The 22,647-nt window shown below is 37.1% G+C and overlaps 3 protein-coding genes across 4 annotated transcripts in view; 2 read left to right on the top strand and 1 right to left on the bottom strand.

Annotated features, from left to right (window-relative positions):
• Positions 1–190: 190 nt before the first annotated feature.
• On the top strand, positions 191–16,529 carry LOC111460777. The gene is made up of 16 exons (XM_023104066.1): positions 191–357; positions 966–1,096; positions 1,505–1,723; positions 2,171–3,276; positions 3,367–4,075; positions 4,682–5,174; positions 6,110–6,261; positions 6,340–9,408; positions 9,517–9,726; positions 10,466–10,669; positions 11,032–11,235; positions 12,315–12,470; positions 12,740–13,087; positions 13,449–13,878; positions 14,600–14,684; positions 15,797–16,529. Exons 4-16 carry the CDS (start codon positions 2,195–2,197, stop codon positions 16,011–16,013), a joined length of 7,359 nt encoding a protein of 2,452 aa, XP_022959834.1. The 5' UTR covers positions 191–357; positions 966–1,096; positions 1,505–1,723; positions 2,171–2,194; the 3' UTR covers positions 16,014–16,529.
• A 1,948-nt stretch (positions 16,530–18,477) lies between these two features.
• On the bottom strand, positions 18,478–19,441 carry LOC111460782 (auxin-induced in root cultures protein 12-like). The gene has a single exon (XM_023104074.1). It carries the CDS (start codon positions 19,317–19,319, stop codon positions 18,561–18,563), a length of 759 nt encoding a protein of 252 aa, XP_022959842.1. The 5' UTR covers positions 19,320–19,441; the 3' UTR covers positions 18,478–18,560.
• Positions 19,442–20,644: 1,203 nt separating this feature from the next.
• The window catches only part of LOC111460781 (cytochrome b561 and DOMON domain-containing protein At3g25290-like), a 2,976-nt gene continuing 973 nt past the window's right edge, over positions 20,645–22,647 (top strand). The window contains exons 1-3 of one of the 2 annotated variants that reach the window (XM_023104073.1): positions 20,645–21,354; positions 21,458–21,712; positions 22,318–22,591. In XM_023104073.1, the coding sequence (XP_022959841.1) occupies positions 20,722–21,354; positions 21,458–21,712; positions 22,318–22,569 (1,140 nt within the window). In that variant the 5' untranslated portion in view covers positions 20,645–20,721 and the 3' untranslated portion in view covers positions 22,570–22,591. Of the gene's footprint in view, positions 21,355–21,457; positions 21,713–22,317; positions 22,612–22,647 lie in introns of both variants that reach the window. The other variant, XM_023104072.1, reaches the window with a different exon arrangement.

Genomic DNA, 22,647 nt, shown 5'->3' with positions numbered 1-22,647 from the left:
TAATTTTAGTTACCATAAAATTAGGAATTTAAATTAACTTTTCAAATATAATTAAATTACAATATACCATTTATAATACATAATAACAATTGGAAAAATGCAAAAAAAGAAAAAAAAAGAAAAAAAAAAGAAAAAAAAAACCCTAAATCAATCCATGCCTTTATGCTCTGTAAAATCAGCCCATTTTGTCGAATAAAATAGAGAGAGAGAAACCCTGCCTAAACCCTTTTCCTCTCACTCTCACGTGCTCCACCCTCCTTCACGCCGGCTCCTCCAACTTTCAGCAGCGCCGTGTCGCCGTCGCCACTGCCGCGTCTCTCCCGTTTAGTGCCGCCGCCGCCGCTTCCCTCTTAGCGGGTACTTCTGATGTTCTACTCTCTTGTTCTTACCGTTATTCTCCCAAATTAGAACTGCGTTGTTTATAGTAGAATAGCAACGAAAAGAAACCAGCCTTGCGGCAAATTGGGACTTCCCGAACTGCCGTGTGCTACCCTCTGCATTTTTGTTTCTTGCATATGCATTGAGGTTTTGTTTATGTATCTGTGGTCTCTTCTATAAATTGCCTTGTTTTTATTCTCCTAAATCTTCCAAAGCTCCACCCACCAGGAATTTCCCAGCATGTCCGTTTTTGTTTATTTGTCTAGAACGAATCGAAGTAATCTATCGAATACCAATTTTGCCTAACAATTAAAAGGTCGCACATATTGAAATTAAATTAGTGTAGCCAAATTTTTTTCGAGATCTTATGCATCCATGGCTGGTTGTTTCTGGCTCCTTGCAATGCGCACACCACACTCAATGGATAGCAGATACGTTTTTTTTTTTTTTCATTCTTTTCTATCTTGGAACAAGAAGCAAACTATTAATTGATTAATGAAAAGATAGAAAAATGGTCTTTTTGCTAGTCGTTATTATAAGTGGAGGCTCCTTTATCAAATTATCTTTTAATCCCTTGTTTGTAACAGTTAAACAGCTGCTCTCTTCTCAGCTCTATCCATAGTTGCGTCACCTGACAATCAACCAGAGGTTTCTTAGTCCACTGGATAATCTCACTATTTCTCTATTCCCTGTCTCCCCCTCTATGCTATAAGCTACTGTAAGTCTCTTTTTCTCCTTTTGGCCGAAAGGAAGAAATCAGTTAGAGGAATAGTTAATTATTCTTGTTTTAAGGACTCTCTGCTGTAACCATCTGTGTCAATTCGTTTGGTTGCAAATTTGTAATGTCCATTGCAAGTTTTTTTCCTTCTCTGTCTGTTCGTATTTGTATGATTTTTATATTGAATTGAGATAATCTTATTGATTATCTATGTTTATTTTTGTTCTCTCATCCCCTTTTCAATGTTGCTTGTTTGATATATATATATATATTCTCATATGAATGGGATTATCATTCCCTTTCTTTCGTTATTTTTTTCCCCTCAGAAAATGGGGTTTTTTCAGTGCAATATCACTAGTTTCTGTCTTTTGTGACTCCCATTCTTTTGCATTCTGATTCTACATGCAGCAAGCAGATTTGGTTCTTTAGACTTACCGGCAAGGTAGGCAAGGGATTTTTTTATGGGTTGTGGCTGCTTGTATATGCCCTTTATTTGGCGATGGTGTTATCTAAAAGCAGTTGATGCAAGGGTGTGATTATGGAGGATTAGAACTTATCGACGAGCGTCAAGGAGATAGGAACTCCACACCTGGGTTTAAGGTTCTCCTTGGAAACTGACAAGGACTAGTAAGCGCTAATATTATGTTATCTCCCTAGGGTTATCATTTTTCTTTAATAATAATAATTATTATTATTATTATTATTTTTTTTTTTGAAGCTCAAGTTTTTATTCAATGGTAGTAAAATATATTGGTTACAAGTCCTTAAATATTATGCTACTAGAATATCAGAGCAACCTTGATGCATTTATGAAGAACAGTGAAGTCTAATCTCGATGGTAAACTAATCCAAGTTACAAATAAAGAAATATGCTACAAGTCCCCCGAAAAATTTCACCCGAGGGTACAATTTCAACATTTCTAGACTATGAAATTCAAAAGAATTAATTTTTTCTTGAAGTTATGTTCTGAGAAAAGTGGAATGGAAATCAAATCAATTGAATTCTTTAACAAAATTGGTTCTAAATGTACTTTAATACGAGTGAGATGGTAGCTGATTTGAATTTTCTTCCAGGACACTCATTCAAACTTGGGTCTTATGGATACGATAAATGCAAACCTTGAAGCTAAGCTCAAAGAGCTACTATTTAAAATTAACTCTTTGGAGATTAAGATATGCTCAGATGCTACGAAAGAGTTCATAAAGTTATTAAAAGGGGAGATTGGGTGTAAGTTGCTCCATTTATATGCAAAGACTTCTCCCAAGTGCTCAGAACTTTTAGATGCCTGGAAGCTCCAACGGGGGAAGGCTGGAATGCGGTATATATTTTCATTGGTTTCTGCCATTTTGAGTCATCCTGATGGAATTTACAGCCTTAATGACTTGGAGAGAATATCAACTAGTCGTGTTCTTGACATGATGGCCCGATCACTTGTTGAAGAATGCTTGGGAGACATAAATAGTGAACTAGGTTCCCAAGAGTTAAAGCACAAAAATGCAGCTCTATTGTTGATGTCTTCCATTGTTCGGCGTGGTTCACGTTTGGCTTCAGGAGTTGCAAAGAACTTTGATTTTAAACTTCGTGCATTTTCCAAGCTGACAGAATTTAGACAGAAGCCAAATCAGAAAGGATCAAAGCAATCGTCAAGAAAGTTGTTTATTGGGTTTGCTATGTCATTTTTGGAGGTGGGGAAGCCTGAACTGTTGAGGTGGGTCTTGCAGCAAAGGGAAATGTATTCTGGTGTGCTTCGTGGACTGGCAAATGATGATGAAGTGACTATTATTTATGTTTTATCCACATTGAGGGACAAGGTCCTTGTTGAGGAGTCACTGGTACCTCCAGGTCTTCGAAGTGTGCTTTTTGGAAGTGTTACTTTGGAACAATTGGCCACCATATGTGGAAGAGAGAATGGTGGTCCTGCTGCAGAGGTGGCTTACCAGGTTTTAACTATGGTTTGTACTGACCCGTGTAATGGGTTAATGCCAGATCTGAAACGATGTCCAAATCCCTTAAAAGGTAATCCAAAGCGACTAATGGACCTCATGAAGAAGTTAAAAGCAACTGGAGTTATTTATCATAGAGACTTGCTTTTGGCAATTATTAGGGGGCAGCCAACTTTCTGTTCAACTTACTTGGAGGAATTTCCTTACAACCTTGAAGACTTTTTATCACCTACCTGGTCAGATTTCTTTTTGCAACTATGTGACTTATGACCTTGTGTACTTAATATGATGGCTTGTATATGTGATGGACACTTTTCCAATTGCAGGTTTTCTGTGGTTTCTCTGACAGTTAAGTTGGTTTCTTCTGTAAGCAATGGCCTGTCTATTGGATCTATTGATTCTCAATCAGATGATACTACTTCATTGGACAATGCTTGTGTAAAAAACATTATAAGGTGTCTCTCTTCTCGGCCATTTAGTCGATCAGTAATCAACAAAGGTTTGCTTCACTCAAATATTCTTGTAAAGCATGGCACTCTACGACTTCTACTTGATGCATTGAAGATGGTCAATTCTTTTTTTGATGTTTTAAACCAAGCATCTTCTGGCAATAAGCAAAAGATGTTGTATTGGCTGTCTCTAAAGCAGGAATTGCAGAATGAAGTTCAAACTTTGCTCCCTGATTCACAAGTGCTACTTACTCTACTTTCTTCATTCGCTAGCCAATCTAGAGTTCAAGCAGTTAATTTGAAAAGGGCCTCTGGTCTGGAATGCAGCTTCCATGGTGTTAAAAGGTTAAAAACAACTTCGCCAGATCATGACACTGATATTGTTGTTAGTGGAATTGTGTCAGCTCCAGATATTGATGAAAAAATGATGGATGTCTGTTCGGTAGAGACATCAGAGAAGGAAAGAGAACTCATGATTTCTATTGCTGAACTATGGGATTTGGATCCATTGTCAACTCTTGTTGAAGTGAATGACGTAGAGATGTACTTCCACTCAAAGATATTGGATGCTCTTACAATTTATCATGTAAGTCTAATTTAAGAGAATATTGTGATCTTTAAAACTCTAGGACAACTTAAGAACATATCCTGTTCACGTAAGGTTGTAAGAGAATATTGTGATCTGATACTATAATCATGTCTCTCTGTGATTTGAAGAAATAACTAATATAGTGGTAGAACTAAGATACTTATTTGGCATCTTGGCATTGTAATTAAATGGTTCTTCAATTTTTGGAATTAGTTTTTTGAATTTCTTATTGGTATTTATTCAATTTAAATGTTGAACATGGATTTTGTATGATGTTGGCAATCTTTTTTTTTTTAATCAAAGATGACTTTGGAGATGGTCAACTATAGTCATCAACTCAATCAGCTGATAAATGCTCTTGTTTTCAGACAATTATAGAGAGAATAATGCTTCCATTTGGAGGGACAATTGATATACTAGTAGTGTATAATATGCATATATTCAGACATTTATAAAGAGGATAATGCTTATATTTGGTTGATATTTGATGTACACTTTATGTATGATATGCAATGTCACTACTCATTATTGGAGCTCTATGTTGTTGTCCCTCCTTGTGCTTATCATCTTTCATGATTTTTATTTGAAACTTCTTTTTTGCAGCAAAGATTGCCACATACTTTGGAGGGATCGTTTGAATTTTTCATCAGTCTTCTTGGAAATTCTTTACTATTGCCCACTATTGTGCAGCATTCTTTGCTGTCCTTGCTGATTGAATACGTTCCATCATCATCAATGAGTTCAACGCACTTTAGAACTCCACCAGGGATGTACAAGCATCTGCATTCATTTATGAGCTTGTTCATTCATTCACCGGACAGGGACATAAAGAAAAAGGCATACTATCTGGCCCAAGCTTCTATTCTAAGTACTGGTGCTCTTGACCAAAATGTGTATGAAGTTGGATCATGGTTTTTATTTTTAGTGAATCATGATCAACGAACATCTCTTATGGAACTTGAGACAGAAAGTTCAGAGAATCTAATTTATACAGTAATTTCATTCTTATGTGATGCCATTTCCACTGTGGGGAATAACTTGTTCAAATATTGGGGTATTGTGAAGAGTTACATCAGCAATTTAAAAGATGCCAAAGGTAATTTGTAAGTCTTACGCAAAATTTTGTCCCTTGATGGGTTGTATGTCTCCCCTCCTATACATTGACGTGAATAAAGTTGTTATAGACAGAATATACCTGACATTGATTTGAATAAAATTTTGATAGACAAAATGTACCTGTTTAATTTAGCTGGAGTTTGGATATGTATATCGGATTCAGAAGGTTGGATATCTGATCTTGATTCTTGGATATTAGCTTTCAGAGATCAAAAACAGATCTCCAGCTTGTTTATATAGCCATCCTTATGGTGAACTTTTGGTCCATGCTTTTGCTTTTTCCTTATTATGAATCTTATGGTGTGATTAGTCTAGATCCTTGAATTGTATACTATATCTATATCTATCTATCTATATTTTAAAATATTATTGTGATTCTGGTACCATGATTTTTCACTTCATTGGGACCACAATATTGATTTATTCATGCATCTTTTTTGAATGTCTAATATTGCTTTCCACTTTGACAAGGACTATGTTGTTTCTCTTCTGAATCAGTCAAACATTTCAATAGCTTTCAATTGTTACTTATAAAGATTTTTTTTCATTTCTCCAATAAAAATAACTTCAAAATGATAATATCAACCTGACACCTATCTCAGCTTCTTCATTTTATTTAATCACATATTTTCTAGATTAAGTTGATAAACCAATTGTGGAGACGCTTGACATTATTTTAAAAAATAATTTTTATGTTACAATTTATTCTTTTCCAGTTTTCCTTAGCATTTGAAATGATCTTTATACATTTAACCAAAGATGGTTGGAACAAAATTTGTTTGGCTAATTCAGTTTCTTAGTCTTGGTTTTTAATTCCAGATAAATATACATCAGCTTATATATATATTATGTGTCCATCGTGTGCCAAATGACTGAAGCATACACTTTCTGTCCGTTATTTTATTTTTCTTGCAGATGTCTCACCAAAGTTCAGCCCAATCATCGTATGTGTTCTGCAGAAGTGTCTAAGGTTGCTCAGCTCGGAATCTGTAGCCTTCACCCAGCTTGAGAAAGCAGTTATATCTAATTATGTGAGCAGTACGCTAAAGTATCTCTTGCAGACTCAGGTGCACATTTTTTGTTATGAGGTTTCTACTTTTTAGCGGTTAGGTTGTTTAAAAGTCTGACATCAATTTTTATTATAGGTTGATGCTCTGTTACTGGCTTCAGTGATTGAATCTATCTTGTCTGAGGTATTTGATGACCATGGTCCTTTGGATGTGGAATCTGGAAGTTCTAACTGTGAGTGGAGACCATTGAAAAATTTATTATTCTTCTCCCGCAGAATGTCTACTACGCATAATGAGGATGTTTTTGCTGGTCATTGTCATTTAATGAATGATGAAGAAAAAATTTGTAACATGGAGTTCGATAAAATTGAAGCATACTCCACTGGGTTTTCTACCATTTTGAAGAGAACACCTTTTCATGTTCTATTTCCTGTAATCATGTGCGCTCGTGGTCCCAGTTCTCTTACACTTCCGAAGATACAAGATTTGCTTCTGCTAAAACTAAATGAGTTGACATTTGATGACCTTCTATTATCGTATCTAAGGCTTGTCCTATTTTGGGCCTATCAGATACGAATCTCTTATAGATTTAAGCCTATAGTTGAACTTGAGCAGCTTTCCCAAATTTGCTTTATGCTTCTTCAGAACACCTTAGCTAAGCTGCTAGCTTCAATAACTCATTCTGGCACTGCTGGAGATTACAAGGGCTCTCTGTTAAGGCTAGAGGTCCAAGATGTAGCAGAAACCATATTCTCTCATCCTGCTGTAGTATCATCCCTGTCCTGTCCCCTAAACTGTCCAGGGGACTTGATGAATGATGCTATTAATTTAAATTTGGAATCTTTGGTTCAGTTGTCTGGGAAGAGTGTTAACACATTAGATCGTCACATTGTCAACTTATTGACCACTTCTTGTGAGTATTTTATAACCTCCTGTGATGGCCTAGATTCAACATTCAGAGAGATACTGAAGACTTTTAAGGTTCTCATACAGAAGCTATTTTCTGAGTTCAGGGACCGTTTTGATCTCTTTATTGATACAATGGACCTGATACCACTTCTGCCCCCGTTTTTTGCTTTACATGCTTTAAATCATTTTATACCTCCTTTTGATCTTCTTGAATTAGCGACTTGGATATTCAATAGAGTAGACATAAAGGACTTGGCAGTACAGAAATCTGAGATGGCCCAAATTCATGGGCTATCATTTGGATTTGGCATTGCTGTCATTTCTTTAAGAAAGGCCACAGGCTTTTTGCAGTTACCACTCTCTAGAAGATTACAGTACAATTTATTCTGGGAAATGGATGAGAAGAATGCATGTAAAATCATTGATGAAATTTACACTAAAACAAAAGTATTTGCAATACATCACAAGTCAGAGTTTGCAGATACATGCTTGCTTGAAGTGGTTAAGACTATTTGTGCAAAAAAATCCATGCTATGTGATTATTTTGATCAAATACATTTAGCAATGTTCAGATTTATAGTGAACTTATCAAGTGAGTTGGTTTCTTATTGCGTCTATAGGACCAATAAAGAAAAGGCTAAATTGTTGTTTATTCTTACTGAGGCTAGCTCCTTGCATCTTTCAATCTTTGGTCTCTTCATTGTGGATGTTATGAACAAGAATTCCATGGACATTGAGAGGGAAGATACTTTGAACTTCCATTTTTCTGATGAGGAATTTTTTATGCTCCTGCCTACTTCTCTGTCATACTTGAATTCAATTGATGTGAAGTTTGGAAAAAATTGCTGGTATAATTTCAAAAGCTTCTCTTCAGTATATTCAAGAATTCTGTTTAAAGGTTTACGTAAATGGAAGAGATTCGTGACCAAAACTATTTTCTATGAAGAATTTGGTGATTTAGTTCCATCATCCACTCAAGAATTTATTGATCTTGTTAATGACAGTCTCCTTGGAAAAGCAGTGAGTATGCTAAGGCACCACTTTGCATTTAGTGGAGATCTGGTGACAGTGAAGAAGCGATTGAAATTATTTAGTTGCCTTATTCCAGCTTCTTGTTCAACTGATGAAGTTTTAGAATTTGAGGTTGATGAACTTGATTCTTATTCACCCAGTCAGATATTAAATTTTCTCAACAAGGTTGTTGCGAAGATATCATTTTGTAGGGTGTTGCTATTTCCAGAAAGCTGCAGCATTCAGTCTTTGCCAAAAGAAGACACGAAGTCATCAGAATATTCTTCAGCAAGGTCAGATGAAGAAGAATCCTCAAGGTTGCAGTACTTGAGTATTTTGGTGAACATCTGGCAGTGGATTGTGAAAAGATTTTCTTTTATCTCCGATATTCAAGAAAAACAAATGGACAACTCAAGATTATTCAGATACTTGGAGCTTTTCATACTGAACAATATTCTTGAATTAAGCACAGAAATGCATGATGCGCTTGTCAAATTATTATCCATCCCCTTTCTAGAGCAATTAATGAGATTTTCCCTCTTATATAGGTTTGAGGATCCAACAACATTGAATATTCTTTATAGCATTCTAAATTTGTTGTCTGATGGAAGGTTTGCAGAAGATGTATATTTGCAGCTGCTGCTTGCGCACTCCCAGTTTGCTCCCACTATCCATTCAGCTCCAAAACCATCTCATTCGATTGAAACTTTTTTGAGGCCAATGTCCAGCATACTAAGATCACTTGTCATACCTTCAACTAATCATTTGGAATCTAATTGGCACGAAGATTCAAGAACCACTCAGGTAGACTTGAAACGCTTGGTAATTGTTAAGATTGTTCATTTACTTGTGCACAAGCAGGTATGTCAAGGTGGTTATGGAAAAGATGATACTGTAAATTTCAAAGAACTGCATTCACTGCTTCTGTCTTCTTATGGTGCCACTATCAGTGAAACTGACTCTGCTATCTTAAAGACATTAAATGACATTGAAACTATAGTTGGATCAGATGTGAAAAATCTAGTCCAAATGGATTTTTTATGGGGAAATGCTGTATCGAGAGTTTCAAAAGAACGGCTTCTAGAGCAGGAATCTTCTTCAAATATCGGGAATGATGCTGAAGTTCACAAACAGTGCCGCAAAAATCAGTTTAGAGAAAATATTCCTGTCGATCCCAGAATATGTGTGTCCACAGTGCTATGCTTTCCTCCTGATAGAACTGAATTGGATGACGGACTACACATGAAGAAGTATCAAATAAAGAATCTAGATGATCTCATTAAGGTGAACAATAGTTTTATTATCCTGTATTGACACAAATCAAAAGGCTTCTTTTTACAATTTCTCTAATACTTTTGTGTTCAAAATGAATACTTTAATGCATTGATGCAGGGAAATTTTCACGGTACTGAACCTGAACAATATGATCCAGTTTATGTCTTGCGGTTCTCAATTCATGCTCTGTCAATTGGTTACATCGAAGCTTTGGAATTTGCTTCGATGGGTTTGCTTGCAATTGCATTTGTTAGCTTGTCTTCAGCTAATGAAACATTAAGAAAATTAGGCTATGAAACTCTTGGGGCACTAAAAGACGCATTGGAGGTAATTCTAATATTCTTCTTAAATATGGTTTCTAGTTGATTTATCGTGCATGCAATGCTTGTATTGATGCTTGAAATTTGGTACCGTGCATTCCTTCTAAAAACACATGTTTATCACTTCAGAAAAAGTTCAATAATGTGAAAGCAACAAATGCTAACTTGGGAACACCTATTAGAAAAAGTTCAATAAGGTGTTCAATAATGTGAACACCTATTAGAACTCAGGAAATATGTGAAAGCAACAAAACAACATTTAGAGCGTAATATTAGAGTTCAATTCAGCTGGAATAAGGTCTATGCTGCTTTTCATTTCTCTGGCTCTTGTAATTGGTTACTTGCTTTAGAAAAATGCTAACTTGGGAATTTGATTATATGCTATATTTTCATTAATGGAATCCGAATGACGGACAGCTTGGGATTGTTTCAATTATGCTTCACATGGACACAAAGGGTGAAATATAAACATACTTAAAAGCAGTTTGTGTCATGGCTGATATTAACGGGGTATTGAGGCACTAGATAACACTTGTTAGGTTTAAAAGTTGGTTGTCAATGTGATTTCTTTTTTAGCCAAAGAAACAACTTCCCTGGATAGAAAGGAAGGTGTAAAGGATGATGTCCAAGTCTACCCAACCGCTGTCAAGAAAGATTATTGCACCATTGGATTTCACTTTATTTTTCTCCTTTTAAGGTTTATGACTATTCCTCCAAGTGTTTACAGACTGGACCGTTTTTTGCAGAATGGTAAGCGGAGAAAGGGTACCATGAGACTACGGCTCCTCTTAACATATGTGCAAAATGGCATTGAAGAGCCATGGCAGAGAATTCCTTCCATCACTGCGCTTTTTGCTGCAGAGGCATCGTTTATTTTGTTGGAACAATCCCATCATCATTATGCAGCATTAAGTAAATTTTTGGTGCGATCTTCCAGGATGAATAGGAAGGTAATACTTTTGTGAATTATATATGACTTGCATTTTTTGACATACCAGTTATATGTCTCTTAAAATAAAAATGCAGTGAGAATATGTATATGGTGATAACACACGCACACACGCACACACACAAAAAGAAAGAAAGAAAGGGAAAAAAAAAAAGAAAGAAAAATGTAAAGGAAAAAAAGGAAAAAAAAAAAAAAAGAAAGAAAAGAAAAAAACAGTTTTGCAGACAATCTCTTTATTTATTTCATATTCTTCATTGTTGCCGTTAGATTTTCCTTCCATATTCCATATTTCTGCCATACCTTAGACTTTATGATAGTTCATGGCTGAAGCCTAAATTTCTTTTGCCCTATTGGCAATTGCAGTCGGTTCCTTTGTTTAAGAATTTTCTCTGGAGCAGCTCCGTAAACTTCAAATCTGAAAGGTTATGGATGTTGCGCCTACTTTATGTGGGGATTAATGTTGATGATGATGCCCGGTTATATATCAAAAGCTCAATTCACGAGGATCTGCAGAGCTTTTATGTTTCCTCTCTTTCAGATAATGAATCTAAGGAGCTTATCCTTCAGGTAAATCAAGTTCATGGTATTATTCATGTTCGTATTCATGTTCTTATTCTTCAGGTAAATTAAATCTATGGAGCTTTTCAATGTTCTTATTTTAATTAAATTGTTAAAAGTATTATTTTGGTCTCTACGTTTTGGGTTTCATTCCATTTTAGCCCATGCACTTTCAAATGTTCAATTTTAATCCATGTACTTTCAATAAAGCTTGAAGTGGTTTCTGTTTATCTATTTATTGTTAGCTTTTCTAAATAAAAAAACTAGTCTCTATTAGTATTTATTCTATAGAATTTGGAATATGTTCACATTGTGTCTCTTATTATGTGAAAATTATTATTATTATTTAATTATTTTCGATAAAAATTAACTATGAACTAATGGTAGAGACCAATTTTAAGCGTTATTTAGAGTTCTAGGACTAAATGGACGTTTGGAAGTATAGAGAAGAAATCAAAGTACATGGACCAAAATGGTATTTTAACCTTATAAAATTTTCTCTTGATTGTTATCTGGTGTGTGCTGCATAATTTTCATTACTGGGTGTGCCATTGTATTTTATTTACTTGTATATGTTGATTTATTAATACAGTACATTTTAAACAAGTTATACTTAAAGAGAAATTAATGATTATATATAAACAACGACTAAAGGAATGGTTAAAATAACAGCAAATAAGGGAAACAATTTAAAGCAGAAAGACCCACGATTTCTTAGAGACCCATTGAAAGTTGTAAAAGAGATGGGAAAAGTCTTGTGGAGTTTCAAAGTTCCTCTGGTTGAATGCTATTAGATCTATTCTTTGGATGAATGCTATTTGGCTTTTTACTATTTTGGCGTGGACTTCGTTGTCCTGAGAGTATTTAAATTATTCAACTTATGTTATCATCCTCTAAAGAACATGCCAAAGGTTAGACTCTCTCTCTCTCTTGAGATGGTGAGGGTGGAGGGGAGGGAGGGTTTTTTGGCGATATATTGTGGTTGTTGTAGCTTTCACACATTTTTTCCTATATCCCCTTTTCAGTTTTCTTTTACGTTTGGGCTTTTATCAGCAAATTTAATGTCTTCCGCCTTATTGACATTCTAGGTAATGAAGAAGTCTGTTAAGTTGCAACGGATGGCATTTTATTTGGTGGAACATGGTCTATTTTCATGGTTATGCTCTATCATTTCAACCTCTAGCAGGAGACTTAATGAAGATCAGAAATCCTTTTTTGCAAAGCAGCTGAACTTGGTATTAGAGGTAGCAATTTTTTAATTTTTTAATTTTTTTCATTCAGGGTTTAATAGCTTCACTACAGTCATGACCCATGTGCTTTATTTTTTCACTACTACTTAACCATATGATGTGCGCTTTGATATAATTAATGGATTTTATACCTGAAACTGGATTCGTCCTAGATTAAAATTAGAAGAGGTAGGTTGCAATTAATGGAATACCATCTTTTCCCTTGATCAAATAAATAACCTTAAACCAATATCTCTTTTTCTTATCTATGTTTCTGGATCCAGGTTGTAAATAATGTCATTTCATTCAGAAACATCTGTGAATGGTTGCAAAAAGATGCCCTTGAGCAGCTAATGGAATTTTCATCTTACCTTTTCAAACTCTTGCTTGGTGGTGAGGAATCGCTAATAGAAGGGGCACTAGTTAATCGAATGTTGCAGATAATAACATCCGTGCTCAGAATATCACAGAAAAGAAAAGTTTACCAGCCCCATTATACGTTGTCAATTGAGGGCTTGTTTCACATTTATCAGGCGGTTCACAGATTAGATCGTACAAGACTGGGTTCAAATTCAGCTACTGGGCTCAAATTGATACTCATGAACATTCCACAGAAAACGCTTCTAAGCGTGGTATCTCTCTCTCACCAAAAAAAAAAAAAGAAAAAAAAAAACAAGTCCTTGATTTATTTACTTGCATTTAAAAAGTGTTTTGTTTATCTTTTCTTTTTCCCGTCTTGAACTTGTATTAGTTTGGCTTGATAGAGCGAGTTGAAGAGTGGGGAAGTTGTATTTTTACCATCCTTCATCCACGAGTCTGATGGACTTAAGCCCGTATCATTTCTTTTAATTATATTATATATAATCGATATGCTTCATGATCCTTCATAGTGTTTCATTTGTCTCATTTTTTTCATCTTACACTTGAATCATATGTTTAATTTTTACTACGTTTTATGTTAAAATTATCAACTGGTTCTTTGATTTCTTGCAGGGTCTAAAGAAGTGCTCAGATTTTCTTTCATGGGCAATTTCCACCGCTTTAGAGTCTGATTCTAGAATGATAGACAAAGAATCTCATTTGGGTTTAATGAGTGAATCTGATGAAGAGCATTTTGACGAATCCTTGACATCAAAGCTTCTACGTTGGTTATCTGCTTCTGTAATTTTTGGAAGGATTTCTTGGAAGCTTGATAGTTTGAACCTTGCCACTACAGAAAAACCGAGTGCTGAAACACTCTACTCTTTATTAGAACATGTTAAAAATACGGGTGATGACAGTAGTCTACATGAATTTGGTTGTGAGGAGCTCTTAGCCGCAAATATTTTCTATCTCCAACAACATCTTAAGAGTAGTTTCATGGTGCTCCCGGTGGTGATATCTGCCCTTTGTCTCCTCCTTTTGGATGCTCTCATTTCTGCAGGTATATTTTGAATGTCTTAAATTCTTTAATTTTTTTTTGTTGCCATTATATTATCATTTTGATGTCTTTATTGGAGCAAACCTTTTATCCTTCCATTAAACCAGTGAAATTCATCTCAGCAACCTAGAAGCACAAACACTTCATTGTGTAGGCCAAGACACTTCATTGCATGGGAAGTTTTGAAACAGAAAGAGCAAATCATTTAAATTTAAACAAAAAATAACAAAACAAAACAAAACAAAACAAAAAAGACAAGAAATCGTGAATCTAAAAACCCTAACAAGTAACATCACCGACCATCGCTACCGGCCACCATTTCTCTTCGTCACCGGTTGTTCACCAGACTTAATTAACTCAATATTTGATACTTTTTATGAACTTTCCTTTTTTGGATGCCTTCTCATTTTCTCATTTGTTCTTTCTGTTTCTTAGCCGAAGGATTCACTTTGAGGCTGATCGTTTAGTATAGTATTGTGTTTTTATTCATGAGAAATTGTCAAAATAATAATTGTTATAACGTTGCAAAAAAGGAAGTATTTACCATTATATATTGATCAAGTCTACACATTGATATCTGTAATGCTAGCTGTTTTAGTCTAATTTGTTCTTTTGGATATCTTGAAAGTGCATAATTTGTTTTAGTCTACACATTTCAATTGCTTTACTACATTACTTTGTTGTCTCACATCTTGTCTGATACCTACTTTTTATAACGGATCAGGTCTCTTTCATAGTCATGGAGCTGATTTGGCACAACTGTTGTCAAAGATACGTTGCCCTGAAGAAGTAAATCCTGCATGGAGATGGTATGCATATTCTATCCTCTAGCCTTTCTGTTTGACGTCTTTCCAGCTTACCCAAACAAGAGATACAAAAGATTTAGTAGTTATATTCTTTTTAGAAGGCTCAGTTTATTCACAGTCGTATTTAAGTGACTGCCATTTTGTCTTGGATATATTCTTCATTGCATAAAGCATGCTAGCTGCTAGGAGCCAAGGACGGAAGAAATGAAGAAAAAAGGAAGAAATTTAGTTCTGTTCTGCTGAGTCTATAATAACAAGTTTTCGAGAATCCACAATGTCATGAAATCCTCCTCAACCTTTCCAATTTCCGAACCATGATAATTGTTCTGGAGAAGCATTTTTGTAACCGCTCAAGTCCACCGCTAGTGGATATTGTCCACTTTGGGCTTCCCTTCAAGGCTTTGAAACGCGTTTGCTAGGGATAGGTTTCTACACCCTTCTAAGGAAATGTTTCTTTCCCTTCTCCAACCGATGTGGGATCTCAAGATCCATCCCCCTTGAGGTTCCAACGTCCTCGCTGGCATACCTCCCGGTGTCTGGCTCTGATACCATTTGTAAGAGCCCAAGCCCACCACTAGTAGAGATTGTCCTCTTTGGACATTCCTTTCTAGTCTTCCCTTCATGGTTTTAAAATGCGTCTGCTATGTTGAGGTTTCCACACCCTTATAAGGAATGTTTTGTTCCCCTCTCCAACCGATGTGGAATCTCACAATTTTCCTCATTTTAACTTATAGCGGTAAACTTTCAAATTTTCAGTTTTGTAATTTATTTTTAATCTTTTCCTTTCAGATTTACTTTCCACCTTTCTTAATCCTAGTTAGATCATATCTACATATGTTCTATGGTGCATTTTGATCATAAACAGCTTCTTCTAAATTCAACTGATTGTGATAGCTTAAGACAGCTTCGAGTATGAATTTGCTAGATAAAAATGTTGGAAGACAGTTGATCTACATTCAATTTTTTTAATCTACAACATTCGTAGAATCTTATGATATATTATGAAGTTAGAAGAATTGAGGATTTAATTTTCATTATTAAAATATAGTCTGTTTAATTTTTTAATATTCTCTTGATTGTGCTATTTATCTTATAAACCGATCTTTTGATTCCAGGACGTTCTACCAACCATGGAAAGATTATAGTTTAGAATTGACAGATTTGCAGAAGATTGATGAAGTCCATGCTTGTCAAACTCTTCAAGTAGTTATCTCAAACATTCTTAGTAAGAAGCCTCTTGATCCTCAATCTTTGTTACCTCAAGATACTGAGATTTCTCGAGTATTCGAGTGGGAGAGAAATCTCGTAAGAACGCAAAATTCAAATCCTTAACAAAAAAAGGTCAGTTTTCATTTGAATCAGTGGCTCGTTTTTGTATACATAGATAGATAAAGTTAGTGTTGATCATTGATCTGGGGAGAGTAGGAAAATAGATCTGCGTATCTGATTTAGATCTATATAGTCGATACGAAACAAGAAAAGAAAAAAGTAGATTTTTTTGATAAATTCCAACATAAATGCTCTGCTGTTGAAGAGAAGACGCGGGGAAGACATATATTCTTGACTAAGAGGTCATGGATCTGAATCTCGACACTAGAATGCCCAACTTTAGTTAACGATAGTGAAGGATCAGTCAACAAGGTTTCGTTAGTATAGGACTAGTACCTCTTATGGTCGGTGTTTACTCTTATCTTGACATTTCTTTTTTGAAATGCCACATTTTGATAGAATTTGATTAATGATCGCATTGTGTAATTGTCAAATTAGTGTTTATGAGTCTTTGTTGTAATATTTGAAAAGTTCTTTCACTAAATAGAGATCTACTGAACTTCTCAGTCTATTTTCTAATATCTGTTAGTGTGTAATGTTGGTTTGATACCCTATTGCCCAAATATCGATTTCTACCTTCTGTTATTGCTACTAGATTGACTGTCGGGCTTGCTTCTATTAGACCTGGACCTGGGATTGGTTAAGGTACCGCTGCAGGCCAAGTTGTAGGAGGGATTGCGCGGGTTGGTTAAGGTACCACTGTTATAGGAGGGATTACAAGACAACCTGAGGCAAAGGGAAAATGGACCTGGGGTTGGTTAAGGTAGGCCAAGTTGCTGCAGGAAGTTATAGGAGGGATTGCAAGACAACCCGAGGCAGAGGGAAAATGGACCCGGGGTTGGTTAAGGCAGGCCAAGTTATAGGAGGGATTGCAAGACAACCCGAGGTAGAGGGAAAAAATTGGACCTGGGGTTGGTTAAGGTACTGCTGCAGGCCAAGTTATAGGAGGGATTGCAAGACAACCTGAGGCAGAGGAAAAAAATCGAGGTACTAAAAAAAATTAATATATTTATATTTATATTTTAATTAATATTATAACTATTTATCGAATCATCTATTTATTTATAATATTTAATTAATAAATTTATATTTTAATAACTATTTGTCGAATCAATAAATTCATAATATCTATTTTTGTGGTAATGTTTTTAAAATAATCTATTTATTTATTATCTAATATCCAACTTATAATGTAGTTTTAACAAAATGTCCTTATAAATAAATAATTTCCCAAATAAATACAAACAAACCCACAACCGACCCCGGAATGCCCTTTCCAATTCCGGCAACTCCGGCCTTATCCGACGAGCCCGGCGCAGAGGCGGCAGTGGCAGTTCCATTAACCCCGATATTCGCCGGCGCAGATGCAGGAGACGCGCTGCCGTGAGCACGTGGGGGAAGACCAGAACCACCCTCCGTATCAAACACCAACACTCGCATCCGAATTGGCTGGTGTAAACTCATGAATCTGTGGCGCACCAGTTTCCGGGTCGACCGTCGGTCCAACTTGCTAGACCTGGTTCAGCGACTTAGGCTTGGCTGGAACTTCCACAGCAGCGAAGATTGTGAGCCGTTCGTCAGCGAATTCAGCGGCGATGTCCCAGATGGGGAAGGAGAGCGGTGAGGGGCGGACGGAAGAGTAGGAGGAAATGCCGAAGGTATGGACGGAGGGGACGTCGCCGGAGAGGGTGGTGATGAGGGCCTGGGCTCCAGAAATCCCGGTGCCGGTGGGGTTAACGGCCCAGGCGACCCATACGAGGGAGTGGGGTGACGGCGCAAGGAAGGCGACGGAGAGAGAGAGGAGTCTTTGTGTTTTAAATTTAATATAGTTAATATATAAAAGTGAGGTGGAGAGGGACTAGGGTGACGGTGACAATGAATGTAGTCTCGTCCTAACTCGATTTAGTTAATATGAAAAAAATTCTCTTTGTTTCCTCCTCACTCTCTCTAGGTTCCGTCTCTCAACGCAACTGGGGTCCGGTCTGGGAACCATCATCAGGGTCCCGTCTCTCAACGCAACTGGGAACCACCATCAGGGTCCCGTCTCTCAACGCAACTGGGAACCACCATCAGGGCCCCTCAACGTAACAAGGAACCACCATCGGGGCCTCTCAATGCAACGGGGAACCACCACAATCAGGGGCATCTCAACACGAGGAACCACCACAATCAGGGGCATCTCAACACAACGAGGAACCACCACAATCAGGGGCATCTCAACACAACGAGGAACCACCACAATCAAGGGCATCTCAACACAATCAGGAACCACCACAATCAGGGGCCATCTCAACACAACAAAGAACCATCATCAAGGCATCTCAACACGAAAATGCCTTAGTAAGGTTAAGGTCGTGGCACGTGAATGACATCATGGGCATTTAGAATTACGAACTTTCCTTTTATTTTAGTGTTAGCAATGGACATCACCAACAAGAAATAAAGAGCAAGAACAAAATAGCAAATTATTTAAAAGAATATATTATTATAATTCCCCAAAATAGACATCTGTAAAATGAGACTTATTTTCTCCATTTCTCCCCAAAATATTTAAAAGGAGAAACTAATAACCCCCCAACTAAACGCAACTAAACCCACAACAAACCCAAAAATTCCGTTACCAGTCCCATCAACCCCACCCTTATCCGACGATCCCGGCGCCGAGGCAGCGGCGGCAGCACCACCATTTTCACTAACCCCAGCATCCTCCGGCGCCGAAGCAGGAGAACCAGCACCCCCCTCCCCATCAAACACCAACACGCCTTTCGCCTTCAAATTAGCCGGCGCAAACTCATGAATCTTCGGCGCATCAGTAGCCGGATCGACCTTAGCTCCAACTTGCCACACATGGTTCACCGACTTAGCCTTCGCCGGAACTTCCACAGTAGCGAAGATCGTGATTCGTTTATCAGCGAATTCAGCGGCAACATCCCAGACAGGGAAGGAGAGCGGCGCAGGACGAAGGGAGGAGTAGGAGACGACATCGAAGGTACGAACAGTGGGGGTATCACCGGAAAGAGTAGCGATTAGGGCTTGGGAACCAGCCATACCGGTAGCGGTGGGGTTAATAGCCCAGGCGACCCAGCCGACGGAGTGAGGCGGAGGGGCGATGAAGGCGAGGGAGAGGGAGGAGTTTTTGGGGTCGTGGGACCAGTGGAGGAAGGCGTTGAGGTGGGGGAGGTCTTGGCAGTGGGCGAAGGTGCGGTTGGGGAAGGATTGGGAAGAACAGGTGAGGGAATGGGCGGAGGAGAGGAGGAGGGCGAGGAGGAGGGAGAGGAAGGGGATGAAGATTTTACAGAGGGACGCCATTGTTGGGGAATTTTGGGGAGAAATGAAGAAAGGAAGAAGAAGATGGGAACGGAAATGGTGTGTTTGTGAGGGAGAAGGAAATGGGTTTTTAAACAACAATGATGAACAGATCGTTGGGAATATCCGTTTTTGTCTGCCTAAAATCAGGTATTTAATGCTGACTTTTTATTTTTTATTTTTTATTTTATTTTTTTAAATTAAAATTATATAAAAATAGTGTAATTCTTTTATATTTAAAGTTTAATAATAGATTTTCACTTAATAAAATTGTTTTAAAAAACAACTCCACTCCGGACTTTGGACATGGTCATCTCCTGTCGTGTGACGGATGGTGTGTGTATAGAATGAATTCATAGCCATATGGTTGACTGCCGATTACCGGTGATTTTCCGGTCCCGGTAGGATATGGTGCTCAAATTTTAAGTAGATTAATATTGAGATTGGCTCAATTTGTCGAATTAGGAGCGTAATTAGCTTTTGATCTCGATAAAGCTACGAAGAATCAATTGGGAAGAGGTCGACGATTACTTGAGTTGCTTAAAGAACAATTAGCTTCTGATCTCGATAAAGCTACTCATAATCAATTGGTAAGAGGTCAACGATTACGTGAGTTGCTCAAAGAATCCCAATCTGAGTTACAACTTACCATTTGAATTGAGGACGAATTTAAAGCTTACTCTTGTCGGATCACGATCCTTTGTGTAGCACGTGTTATGTCTTAGGATAGGTTCGGTCGAATGAATGTTAATTCTTCATATTCTTCTATGATTTTCGAAAATTTCATCTCAATAAAAAAAAATTAATTAATTTTTTTTTTTAATTTCGTATTTATTAGATGTCTAAAAGTATCAATTACGTGCAATTTTAGACTTTTATCTTTAAAATTTTCAAAATTATAAAATTTGGTCGAATATTTATTTATAGTTAAGCTAGGTTTAAATTAGTTAATTAGTATTTAATATAAAAATAAAAAAAAGGGTGAGGCAATAATGATGTAATGGTAACGTCATTGAGAGAAATATTAATTATATAAATATTTTAAATATTAATTAATCTATTGTATATTTTATATTTAATAAAACCTTAATCTTTAAATTATGTTTATAGTTAAAATTTTAAAATACAATACAAAACGGTGTCGTTTTGAGCGGAATTATATATATATATATATATATAACAACCACTCTATGCGCTTCCATGAGATTAAAGATCGTTTTGCCACGTGTCGTAAATCGACAGCCTCATGTTTTTGTTTCTTTTTTATTTTTTTTATTCTCTAATTATAGCATTATCTGTTCCGTCGCGAAATTTATTAAAGCAATATGTTTGCTAATTACTGCATTCTGACAGACGCTAATTTCAGTCCTCAAATAAATCCCCACAGACCTCACTTCGCTCTTCCATGGCGTCTTCTTCTTCTTCTTCCTCGAGTTGGGAGTTGTGGTTTTTCCTCTTCCTGTCTCTGTTTTTCTCTCTAGGAGATTCTCTCACCTGTTCTTCAAGGAAGTTCTCTAACAACAATCTGTATTCTCGCTGCTCCGATCTCTCTTCCCTGTCTGCTTTCATTCATTGGACTTACGATTCTTCCAATTCTTCTCTCTCTGTTGCCTTTGTTGCCAAACCTTCCACATCCGCCGGATGGATCGCTTGGGCCGTCAATCCTACTTCCACTGGTATGGCCGGCTCTCAGGCTCTCGTTGCCTATCTCCAAGGCGGCGTTCCGGTTGTCAAGACTTATAATGTTGCTTCTTACGACTCTGTCAAGCCTTCCAAGCTTTCTTTCGAGGTTTGGGATGCGACGGCGGTGTTTTCCGGTGGAGAGTTGATGATTTTCGCGAAATTGAAGGTGCCTGAGGCGGCTACAGGGGTGAATCAGGTCTGGCAAGTTGGACCGTCTGTTGATGGAACGGATTTGGGCGTTCATGGGTTTAAACCTCCCAATCTCAACGCGAAAGGAACCCTAGGTTTGTCTGGCGGCGGGACAAACTCCGCCTCTAGTGGCGGGAAAATTGATTCGCGAACCATGAGGAAAAATGTACGATGTCTACGGAAAATCTCTGCCCTAATTTTTCTCGTATTTTTTCTAATTTTTTTTTTTCATTCGGACTTTTTTTTTTTCTCTGCGTTTGATTTTTCAGATTCACGGAGTTCTAAACGCAGTGAGTTGGGGGCTTCTGTTCCCAATCGGAATCGTTATTGCGAGGTACCTTAGGGTTTTTCCGTCGGCGGATCCAGCGTGGTTTTATCTTCATATTTCGTGCCAGATTTCCGCGTACGCCATTGGAACGGCTGGTTGGGCGACTGGATTGAAGCTTGGGAGTGAATCGGAAGGGTATGTGGTTTACGATCACCGGAACATCGGAATTGCTCTGTTCTCCATGGCATCTTTGCAGGTACGTTTTCACGCGAATCGTTTTTTTCTGCTCAATAAATAACTAACTCTGTTCGGAACTTTCTTTGCGTTCTGCAAAATTTCCCGGAAAATGATACGTTCAGTGAAGAACAGTGAGATTAGTACTTCGATGGTTGTTGAAAAAAAAAAAAACTTCCAAAATTTTATTAATTAGTTTAAAAAATATCCTAACTTTTTTTTTAAAAAAAATTCAAACCTCTAAAATTGTGACATTGTTGGTCTAGTTTTTATAGTTTCTTATAGCTAGACTAGTTCTCTCAACAATTCTCAAGAATACTCCTAGATTTAGTCTTCTTAATAGTTCTCAACAATACTCTCTTCAAACAAAATACACCGGAGAGTCTCTCTTGATGCCCTCTTTCTTTGTAGTTCTAAAACAGCCCCCTTCAATTGAGGCTCGACTTCTTTTCTAAAGTGAAGATTTGAGGACTCTATTAACATGGTTTTGATACCATGTTAATAATCGTAAATCTCTATAGTTGTATGATATTGTCTACTTTAAACATAAGCGCTCATTATTTTGCTTTTAGTTTACTCAAAACGTCTCGTGCCAATAGGGATATTATAAAAAAATGTGTGGTGCAGATGTTGGCACTGTTTTTGAGGCCGAAAAAGGAGCACAAATACAGATTATATTGGAACATATACCACCATAGCATAGGATACTCCATCTTAATCCTAAGCATCATCAACGTGTTCAAAGGGTTCAATGTGTTGAGCCCCGCCCACAAGTGGAAACTCGCGTACGTGGTGGCCATCGCCGTCGTCGGCGGTGTCGCTGTCGTCTTGGAAGCCGTTACTTGGCTCGTCGTCTTCAAGAGGAAGCCCTCTACCTGAACCCCTTCTTTTCCTTTTCCTCTTTTTTTTTTTTTTTTTTTTTTTTTTTTTTTTTTTTTTTTTTTTTTTTTTTTTTTT

Source organism: Cucurbita moschata, unplaced genomic scaffold (assembly GCF_002738365.1).
Source record: "Cucurbita moschata cultivar Rifu unplaced genomic scaffold, Cmos_1.0 Cmo_Scf00024, whole genome shotgun sequence".
Lineage (NCBI taxonomy): Eukaryota > Viridiplantae > Streptophyta > Magnoliopsida > Cucurbitales > Cucurbitaceae > Cucurbita > Cucurbita moschata.
The sequence above is the reverse complement of the archived record's forward strand: the minus strand, read 5'-3'. Positions and strand labels throughout refer to the sequence as shown.